At 39.5% G+C, this 11,457-nt stretch overlaps 1 protein-coding gene across 2 annotated transcripts in view; it reads right to left on the bottom strand.

Moving 5' to 3' along the window:
* Positions 1-4,014: 4,014 nt before the first annotated feature.
* The window catches only part of VSIG1 (V-set and immunoglobulin domain containing 1), a gene marked incomplete at both ends in the record, with an annotated part of 34,364 nt that continues 26,921 nt past the window's right edge, over positions 4,015-11,457 (bottom strand). For both annotated transcript variants that reach the window (XM_080909959.1, XM_080909960.1), the window contains 4 exons: positions 4,015-4,375; positions 5,655-5,790; positions 10,267-10,386; positions 10,787-10,942. In XM_080909959.1, the coding sequence (XP_080766085.1) occupies positions 4,015-4,375; positions 5,655-5,790; positions 10,267-10,386; positions 10,787-10,942 (773 nt within the window). The remainder of the gene's footprint in view (positions 4,376-5,654; positions 5,791-10,266; positions 10,387-10,786; positions 10,943-11,457) is intronic.

Here is an 11,457-nt window from a genome sequence, read left to right as displayed (position 1 = left end):
CGGGTCAGCAGCTGTTGAATCATATTTGGTATTTGCTATGAGACTGAACTGCTGCTCAAGACAAATTTATCCCCAAAGAACTATTGCTGAACACGTACACTTCCCCCTTATTCTAATAACTTTTCTCTTCCACTACTTCTGCTTGGTGGTGGGCTAGAGGAGAGGCCAAATCCTTATTAAAATTAGGTTGCAAAAATTTATGCCTACAGATAGCTGTGTTTTTTTAAGTTCCAGAACTTTCTTTTTTAATACCAAAGGAAAATGAACAACACATTTGAGGTGTGAGGACATTACCCACAGGACAAGAATAGACTTTGTGTATGCCTGAACTAAGGTACATCTTCTAATCCTCAGTTCTTAAAATTGGTCCTGAAGCGTTTACTGGCACTAACTCCTTGACATGTCCCTTACTCCCCCAGTGTGGAATCAAATCAGGCCAAACCAGAATGAACCTCTCCCTCAATTGTGAGATTATGGAGACCAAAACAGCAGATGGTTAGTTAACAATGTTGTCATTGTTTGAATATGCTTGGCCCATGGAGTGGCACTTAGAGATGTGGTCTTGTTGGAGTAGGTATGTCACTGTGAGTGTGGGCTTTAAGACCCTTGTCCTAGCTGCCTGGAAGCCAGTCTTCTGCTAGCTGCCTATGGAACAAGATGTAGAACTCTCAGCTCCTCCTGCACCATGCCTGCCTGGATGCTGCCATGTTCCCTGCCTTGATGATAATGGACTGAACCACCGAACCTGTAAGCCAGTCCCAATTAAATGTTGACCTTATGACAGTTGCCTCAGTCATGGTGTGTCTTTACAGCAGTAAAAGCCAAACTATGGCAAATGTCTTCAGTGAATATTATTGAGATTCAATGGGAGAACTTGTAAGAACTAAAATATAATCTCAATGAGCATGGCCTCACTTGCCTATAAACTCAGAACTGAGAAATCTGAAATAGGAAGGTCATAAATTTGAGGCCAACCAGAGATTCACCACGAGACCCTATCTCAAACCAACAAGATGGAGCTGTTACACTAGCCTTTTGAAAAATAACAAAGTGAAGAGGTTATGAAAAATGGTTCTTATTCATGACTCCCTGGCATTAACAAAATATATTCTAACCTAGACCCCTAGTTACATTCTGTTTATTTGTCAAACACAGACATCTTATGCCTCAAGACCAAAACGTTAAAACAGAAAGTGGGGAATTATAAGCAGCTTAGCAGGAATGAAGACATTCTATGGAGACATTTGTGTTGCCCAATCTATCAGATGATTGAAACAATGGATGCCAAAGAAATGGGAATATCCCCAGGAAGCTTATGCTCTAGGAAGACAATGGGTCCAGCCAGAGAGAGAGTATGTGACCCAAAAAGAGATTTCACACAGTTCTAACAATGTAGCAGACTACCTTCAAGATGAGCCTGAAGCCCAACATTGTCATAGGCAAGACCACCTTTAATAGTGTTTAAGCCTTTGTGTGTGTGTCTTTATGTCCATTTATTTAAATTTTAATTTCACTTCAAGACACTAAAGACAAACTTGGGGGGATTTGTTGGATCTCTTTGTCCCTCTTCCCAAAGTAGCTATACTGAATAAAACTTTTTATGCTTTCTAATCTTTAAAAAAATACTTCTTGAGTGCATTAACTTATCAACCTGGGTGAGATCACTGGATAATAAAATTTTATATTCATCAGAACAGAACTGTTACAGAGAAGCCAGGACTGAAAAGGCTAGGTTAGATGTAATTCCTGAGAACTGAATCTTGCCTATATCTATATCAACTACCCCAAGGCTCAGGGAACACATTGGAAGAGGGAACAGAAATAATGTAAGAGCCAGGAGTCAGAGAAGACTGGAGTAAAATAGTGTCCTCTGGATATGATAAGACCACAGCACTCATGAACACAGAGCAGCTGTGATTACCTGCAAAAGACCTGTGCAAGTGCAATTCTGAAATCTGTCAACATTCTAGCATAAAGGGGAAAGGAGCTTATATGAGCTCTCACGCTTAACTAAAGATCTATGGACAGTTAATGGCTTCTTGGGAAGGAAGAATCAGTTTTCAGGGTGTGGCTTCCGATAGGTTGACCATACTCCAGTGGATGGCCTCACACCCATATAGGCAGCACAAAAATTGACTTGATGGGTTATTTTTTAAGAGACATTAAGTTAAGAGGAAAGTTGAGGTAAGGGTGGATCTGGAAAGCATCTGAGGGAATATGACATGAATACTACCAGAATATATTCTATGAAATCCCCAAATAATAAAAATATATTAAAAAATAAATCAACTACATGTTGACACCTTATGTAGAATAATCATTTTCAATGGCTAGGGATCCACAGTCTTCAGCAGACTCTCAAAGTGATCTGGAATCTTAAAAATGTGAAAAGAAAATCATTAATCCAACTATTCATCTGTATTCACCAGGAACAATTCTAGTAAAGACAGCATTAATTAAAACCAACAATAATAACCTCCTCCCTAGTCAACAATGCTCAATCAGAAATTTGGGAATAAAGTCATTAACTATTACAGGTCAATATCTCTTCTTATGATTTACCCCATAGTGGAAATGGACAAGAAAAATAAATTTTGGCTACTTGGCTGTTATAGTATTAGTTTACAATATCTAAAAGTGAGGTCATTCTCAGGATCTTCAGAGTTTGCTTCCTTGTGCACGTTAGGCACTATGTATCATGGCATTGCATTATAGTTTGCCTGATCTTCCTATACTGTCAGACACTATTATCATAGCATTGCATTATATTTCACATGTTGACACAAGGAAACACTTTAGGCTGGTAGAAACCATCTACTTTTACATAGGTATGGTGGTTCCATGGGTGTGTACAACTGTCAAAACTCATCAAATTTTACAGCTAAAATGGGTGTAGCTTATAGTTACATACATTACATGACAATAAAATTATTTATTAAATAATCTATCTTAGTAGTCGTTAAGCGAGATTTTATTGAGGATTATTTATTGATCCTTAAAATTCTATTTCAAATGTAATTGATTACATAAGTTTAAAAAGTAAATCTCCATGTAAATTTCTTTAGAGTGGCATATAAGTGAAATGTGACTATGAAAAAGCCTTTTTAAAGTGAAGAAAGGATTTTATCAATGTATTCACGTACTGTTTATCACTTATGTAAGAGTGCTATTTCTTTAAAATGGACTATAGACACAGTAGCAAAGAGTATTTAAATTGCCAGTTTCAATTTTCTAAAGTAAACCAAAGTTTTCATCTGGAAAACCATCCCTGTCTTCTGCCAAAACAGCATCCTACAGTAATAACATAATAGAGTATTCAAGACTATTTTCGAATTGTTTCTAATACCAACACTTTATGCTCACCAAAGAAAAAGTATATTCTAAATGGTTTGCTTGATGCCATTTGGTAGTGAAAAATAAGTTATAAAAAATGCTATGCTCAAATGTTGGACACTGATTCATTAAAGGTCTAATTTGATAAATTATAAGACTTGGTTTTAAATTGTATGTACCACTTGATATAAACCTTCTTAATTGGGGGAAATGATTTTTTTCTAATCTATGTGCCAATGGTGCTAACCTTTTTCTTAGAGGTAAATACAAATGAAAATGAACAGGGAAGACAACCAAACGTAAAATTAATATTCAATCAAATGAGCCTTATGATATGTACATGTGATCCATTACGAGAAATGACTATACGATACAGAAAATACTTTTGCAAATACTCTTCCAAGTAAATTAGAAATGAACCACGTGTCTTGGCCTTGTCATTTGTTATGTTACATATTAGCACAGTGTTAAGTAACTTATACTAAAAAGGCAGAAACCATGGCATTTCTTTAGTATTGACCTTGATTTCTTTATTTTGGATTAATGGTTGGAATGAGCATGTTGTTAGATGAAGGCTGTCCGTGATGGACGGACAAACTAGGGGCTGGTTAAGTCCACTGAATTTTAAAAGCCAGGAATGGGTTCTTTGGTGGGAACTGCCATACTTAATGCCATGCCTATTTATGCCTTAACTGTATCCTTTTCCTCCTCATGCAGAGGCTCAACTATTATCTCAGATTGGGGGTCGGGCTCAAGCTCTGGCTCCAGCTCAAGCTCAGGTTCCGGCTCTGTCTCCGGGTCCAGCTCCATCTCAGGCTGCAGATGAATCTCCGAGTCAGGCACTTGCAGGGGCACTGAACCCTCTGGTTCAGGGTCAGGCTGTGTGACAGTTTCCAGTGGAGGATTGGGCTCATATTGTGGCTCCAAGACTGCAGTTGTAGGTTCGGTGGCATGGATGGAAGATGGCAGTGTTCCTTCTAGCTGGATGCCCTCAGCTGGAATTGCCTCATTTTGTCGGGAATGCTGTACCTTTGTCATTGGCCTATAAGAAAGAAGCACCAAGCAAAACATTAGGGAAGATTCACACTTGGAAATTTCACATTAAGCCATACACGGTATCTTTAGTATCAAATAAGCCCTAGACCATTGGTTCTCAACCTTCCTAATACTGCAATATTTTTAATACAGTTCCCTCATGTTGTGGTGACCTGCAACCATAAAATTATTTTAGTTTTACTTCATAATTGAAATTTTGCTATTGCTAAGACTCATAACATAATAATTTTGGAGATACGTTTGCTAAAGGGATCACAGGTTGAGAAACATAGGTTTAAAACATCTGCTCATTCTGATATTTTGACTTGCTGTCAGACTATAATATGTCTGTTTTGGAGTTTAGAAAGGTTTGATTTCAACAATATGAAAACCCAAGAAAGACACACCAGCATTTAAAAAGTAGAAAACTAAAGTAAAGAAAGGGTTTGAGAAATCAATAAGGTGTTTGAGGGTAAAATCCACGACTCAGTTGCATCTCTATCTCCAGCTCCTTAGTACTTGGTTCCTGATTCCTTTTTGGAGTCAAGAAGATGAAAATCCAGGGGAGGGCACATCAATTGGTTATCCAATAATACTTCCTGGTCGTCCATGACAATTTGCATACAGATAACAGTATACATATTAGCGGGTTGTATTTGGAAATTTATGCAAATAAATATACGTATGTGTACACAATAACAATTAATAAAAAAGAGGCCATGAATTTGAAAGAGAGCAGGGAACTGTAGATGGGAGGGTTTGGAAGGAAGAAAGGGAAGAGAGAAATGTAATTATGATCTCAAACAAATAAAAATAAGTTTAAAAGAAAGGGAAGGGAGAGCAAGTGAATGACCATCACCTACACTGTGTACTAAGAGCACAGGCTGTGGGTCAACCAAATTCTGACTTCCCTGGGCCCTATGTACTTTTGCTTTTGTAGGTCTCCTGTTACATTAAAATATTCATATTTATGTTTATGATTGTGCCAGGATAAAAATAAACATGCTAATATTAGATCCTAAAATACTGTCTCTGACCTAAAAGGACTTTTGTGATGATTAAACTAGTTGATATAAGAGCTTAGAACAGAGTCCAACATACAGGGCTCAATAACCAGGCACCATTGTGCTTTGGGTAAAAACAGTGAAAACAAGCAGAGAGTTCACCTTGACAGGTCATGCCGAAAGGGGTGCTTAGGGGGAGGTTAGTGGAAGCTACTTCCCAGGAATGCTTGCATTCTGGTTAAGACACAATTGGGATGTGGCTGGAAGTTAAAGGGGGCTTACTCAAGTTCTGTGCTGGAATTTAAATTCTTTTGCTTGGATTTAACTTTGTTCCTGGCAAAGTACACCACGCAGATGATGACAGCAGCTCCTATCAGGGCACCGACCAAGGCTCCGATGATGATTCCAACTTCTGGATCTGCAGGGCACAGAAAGGAGGGAAACCAGAGCACATCTCCTTCTCAAACATGCATTTGAGACTTCTGAAAACTGCCACAAAGATTCACAGAGCAAGACAGTGACAGGTAGAGGCTGAGGGACAAGAAACCCCAGAATTCTGGTCCTTAAGTTTCCAGTGAATGAAGAAGTGTCTGTGTAGCTTCACATTGACATGTATACAAGGGAAGAAAAATATGGCCACTTGGCAGGCAGGTTTGTTTTTAAAGCAGGATTTAGGGAACAAAGTTTCCAGTGTGTATTTATGTGACCAGAAACATGTCGTGGCAATCTGGTAACCAGAAACATGGTCTGTTAGAGGCAAGAACATTTAATCAGCTTTTCCAGGGCCTAAGTGAAATCTAAAAGCTTCCCTAAAAAGCTTCTTCTCCACACCCTCCTTGCTCATGAAGGAGCTGCCTGCATTCTTGTCACTGGGAAAGGATATGCCATCTGGATAAACAGGCATCTGGTTTATTACATCAGTCTATGAAAAAGTTTAATGAGTATGAGACAATCCAGCTGAGCTCCAGACCTTCAAGCCCAGAGGTATTGTCCCTGACAGAACATGTCTGGGTCACAAACCAGACCATCCCCATTGATTTTCCCTTAAACAAGGGGCAATAGTTTATATTTTGAAATGAGGAATGAAGTTTGCATTTAAAGTCCTTCAACTTCTTATAAATAAAGGAATCCACATAGCCAGGAACAATGGTGCATGCTTGTGATTCTAGCACTCAAAAGGCTGAGGTAGAAAATTTTTTATTCTGAACCTAGCTTGGGCTATATACATAGAAAGACCTGTCTCAGAAATCTTAAATGGAAGAGCTATGTCACCAAAGTTCAGGGAATACTGCAGAAGAGGGAATGAGAAGAGCATTTAAGAGACAGGATGGGTGGACTGAGTATGGGGACCCCAATGAAGGAGCTAGAGAAAGGACTGAAGGCACTGAAAGGTTTGCAACCTCATGGTAAGAACAGTATTATCAACCAACCAAACCCTCCACAACTCCCAGGGACTGAAACACCAACCAATGAGTTGGCATGGAGAGACTCATGGCTCCGGTTGCATACGAATGGATAGACCTATGGACCAAGGTGCATATGCAGCAGAGGATATCATTCTCTAGCATCAATGAGAAAAGAATCCCTTAGTCCAGTGAAGGCTCATTTCCCCAGTGTAGGGCAATGCCAAGGTGCTGAGATGGGAGAGGGTGGATGAGAGAGAGAGCACCTTCATGGAAGCAAAGGGAGGAGGAGGGGGACGTGATTGAGGGGAAGGGGACAACATTTGAATTGTAAATACAGAGAATATCCAATAAAAATGATTTTTAAAAAGAGACAGGATGGGGAGCTGGGCAGCAAGAAGATGTCTTCCGGATATGGCATAGCTACTGTCCTCTTGAACTCCCTGCAGCTGTGCTTATCTGCACAGTTAAACAAGATTGGGCCCTTTTAACATTTCATCAAGGATGAGTGAAAGACCCATGAGGCTCAACCCCTCCCTGCGAGACAATCAGCAGTAGTTGAAGGAGAGAATGCCATTCGTCTTCAGTGGTTACCCACTGATAAGCTGACATTGCTTAAGTAAATAATCTTCCACCAATGCTTAGGCAAGACTCTCTAATTAAACTCAGTAGGGTACACACATAAAGGAGACATCAAAGAAGAAGAGGGACTTGTTTGGAAAATTAGTTCTAGTGGGAGAGAGGCGGTGAGAGAGGGGCATGGGGGAGTGAAAATGACTACAATTCATTATATAAATGAGCGAAAGTGTAAGACAATAAAAATAAAGCAAAAGGAACACACATGAAAAAATTTAAAAATTAAACGGCTCTAAACTTTTAACAAAACAACATTCTCTTGACCCACACTGCCCACTCTTGGTGTTTTCCAAAGCTGCTCTCACCTCCACATTTCTATTCTGGTTGCTCTTAGATGGCCTGCCTTTGCCCAACACTCATTAGTCCCTTCTGAATTTCCAAGCTCTCTTCATCTCCCACTACATTCTCCTAATACAATTACAGCACAATTTTAATTAAGTATTCAATTTATGAAAAGTAAATACTGTTTGCACCTCAGAAACACCCATACTATGATTCTTTGTTTTAAAATGTCTCCCCCATTTTAGAGAAACAATAGCTTTTGTCAGTACCTTCAAGTGCCAACAACTCAAGTGGTACCTGGCCAGCACAGCTGCTCCAGATCTGTAACCATAAGTGTCCCTTTTTTTGGTGTCCTATATACTCTGGATAGATCTATACTCTAGCATTTAGTACACACAGTGTTTGTTCAGCCCTCTAGCTGAATGGTGAGCTCCTTGAGTAAAAGACGTATTTTTGTTTCTTAACCTCAGACTCTTCATCAATTGTGACCATCCATAGTAGATATATAATAGGTGACTTAGAAGGAACAGAAGGATAAAAGGGTAGAGAAAGGAAAGGAGGCAAGAAAGACAAGGAAAGGAAGGAAGGAAAGAAAGCTAGTCAAATGCTGGAGGTCACTGGAAAGAAGAGTTGAGTGAACATCTGCAAAGTGAGTCAGTCTTTAGAAGGGCAGACACCAAATTGAGTGAGAAGTACTGAAGGACAATGGGGATGGTCCCAGGAAAGAGCTGAAAGTGATACAAGAATGGAAGGCAGACAACAGGGCTCTAAGAATTATCAAGGGATCCCGAAGAGGTTTGAAAAGACATCCCTTATAAGGGCTTGTCCTGGGATTGGGCTTCATCTGTCAGTACCAGGGCTCTTAAGTGGGAATCTCAGAGAGTAAATAAGTGCCTTTCAAGAGGACGAGATTCAGAGGCACCCCAGCTGCGTAAGTTAGTAACTTGATGAACATGGGTAAGTCATTTACCTCTCTAAGGTTCAGTGTACCCTTCGGGGGTAGGGGGGGAATGAGACTAACAATGTATTTATTCTGCTTCCATAAATAGGGTGAGAGGGATTTTGCCCATGTAGCACCTGGTTCAGGAGTTGGGAAATAATTTAATACTAATATTAGTAACAATAAACATTAGGCTATTTTGGTTATAGATGTGATTGGTTATTATTATAAACAGATTTTTGTCTTTAAACTTTTAGCTTTGCTTTTTATCAGAACACAGGAATCAAATAAAATTATGTTTATACTTGTCTTCCCAGAGGTATGCCATGCAACTTTGGTCATATTCTCATCCATGTCACCTTCTCCCATTCCTCTTCTATCTTTCTCCCGCTGGACTCTATTCCCTGACAGCCCATTTCTACTCTCATGTCTTTAAAAACAATACAGATTCTGCCTGTGAACACAAGCTTGTTACATTTGTCCTTCTTAAATATGGCTTATTTCACTCAATGTGGTAATTGTCACTTCTGTTTCCCTGTAGTAACATAATGCTGCTGTTCCTTGTGGTTGAATAAAACTCTGTGCACTCATCAGGTGATGGCAAGCCTGCAACCTGGCTGAAGTAAGACTGAACTCAGCAGGGTTATACAGCTCTCTCTGGGCTGTGCTGACTGTGAGTTCTTTTCCTTGTAGACACAGAAGTGTTACAAACGGATCATACAGTAGCTCTATTGTTGTGGTTGCTGTTGTTGTTGTTTTTGATTCTCTCTACCAATTTTTGTGTGGTTGCCCTACTTCACAAGCCCACCAGCAGTGTGGGGAACATCCCCTTTTCCTCCACAGCCTTGCTCGAATTTGTTATTTGATTTCTTGATGATACTTATACAGATGGGGTGAAATGGTAGCTCACCAAAATTCTGATGTGCATTTTCTAATGGTAAAAAACACTGAACATTTTTTCATATACTCGTTGCCTAGTTGTAATTCTTCTGAGACCTATCTGTACAAAACATCTATTTATTGATTGGATTATTCTTTTCTTTTAAGTTCTTCAAATATTCTGGGTATCAATACTCTGTAGGCTAAATGATTGGACATTTCCTTCCATTCTCTAGGTCGCATCTTCTTTTAGTTCGTTATTTTCTGTGCTGTACAAAAGCTTTTAAATCTCATACAAGAGCAAGCTCATTTATCTGTCCTTGCTATTATTTCCAGAGCTACCGAAGTCCTTGTCAGAAAGTCCTGCTTGTGCCTTATCTTCAAGTGTTTCCCTGTGCTTTCTAGAGACCAATTTTAGGCAGGAAGTCAGCGAGCTGTACATTTGACAAAAATAGCCAAAAAGCTACATAAGAAGGAACATCCTAGACTGTTAATAACACCACTGTTTCTATTTATCAAGCAAGCACACCTACATTCTAATGATTGTGTGATGTTTAAGTAAACTACTCAATGGAAGGATTTAATGACTATATTATGTAGGTTTTAGAGACTGGGATGGACATTTATCTTACCAACTTACCACTAAAGCACAGAAATCTCCAGAGAGGCAAGAAGGACTAAAGAGAGATCCTAGTTTGCTCAACTGGTCGGCCCAAGCAACTTAACTCAAGGGAAACGATATGGGTCAACTCACGTGAAGAGGTTAAGTCAATTTCACAGGAACTATTGCCAAGACTGTTGATGGCAGTACACTGGTAATAACCTTTTTCAAAATTTGTTAGATTTCCAATAACCAAAACTCCAGTGGCTGAGTCTGTCAGAACCAGGAAACAGGAAACAGATAATTAATATCTCTTGTCATCTCAGTTTACACTGCTTAATTCCCACCTGCTTTCTTACAGTGGCCTCCCCTGGTGGACAGGCTCTAACTAGGTCCCTTGAGATGCTCTAAAAGTAGACCAACACAGACCTTCCCTATTGACTACCTTTCAGATGAATTCTGCACTCTGGGAAATAGACATGCCATAATCATCACATTAGGAGACAAGCATCATTTTAAGCATACCTCTGTCCCGCATCCACACACAAACACATACACACGCAGACATCAAGGGAAGGAATATTAGAGCATTTCAGATGAGCACTGGACAGCACATACTATTAGGCAACCCAAGCACCAGGCCAATCCAGAAGTTCTGAAAGACAATACTCACTGAAGCTTTCTTTTACTGGCACAATGGTGTTCCCCTCAATCTTATGCCAGTAATACACAGGAGATGGTGTTCCAAAGGCAGAAAGGCAGGACAGGGAAATTGGGTGGCCTGCTTCTGGTCTTCCTTGGATGGTACAAAGGGGCTTGGAAGGTTTGACTGCAAGGCAAAGGCAAAGATTAAGATTTCTGCCAAAAAATGGCAGTCGGTGACCATTGCAGTCACTGTCTCTCTTTTACGTCACAAACCAACAGAACATACATTTATTTAGTCTATTTAGTTTAGTCTTTTAAAAGGTTTTTCTTCTTTTAAGGGGACAGTTTTCTAATTGTACCACCAGATGGGAGTAGAGCACTTCTGCTGCAGGGGCCATTTAGTCAGGAGGCCATTAGGATTCAAATAGTGTCTCTTCTGTCTGCCTCTTCTCCGGATTTATAACCATGCATTTCCTCGTTGTATCCTAAAATATGCCTTTATTAAAACAGCCAAATGTAAGCAAACTCTGAGGAGAAACATAGCTTATGTTTTAAAAGCCATCTTAAATGAAAACAGGGCCCTTTTTAGAAAATACATTTTAAAATATTCCATTAATATTACATTCTCTATTCCTTTGTGAGGCAGTTTTTCATTTATTCATCTATAGGTGACCTGCACTTGCTGGGAGGTTTTAATTT

The sequence above is a fragment of the Micromys minutus genome (assembly GCF_963924665.1).
Source record: "Micromys minutus genome assembly, chromosome: X".
Taxonomy (NCBI): Eukaryota; Metazoa; Chordata; class Mammalia; order Rodentia; family Muridae; genus Micromys; species Micromys minutus.
Note: the sequence above shows the minus strand (reverse complement) of the source record. Positions and strands in the feature narration are given on the sequence as shown.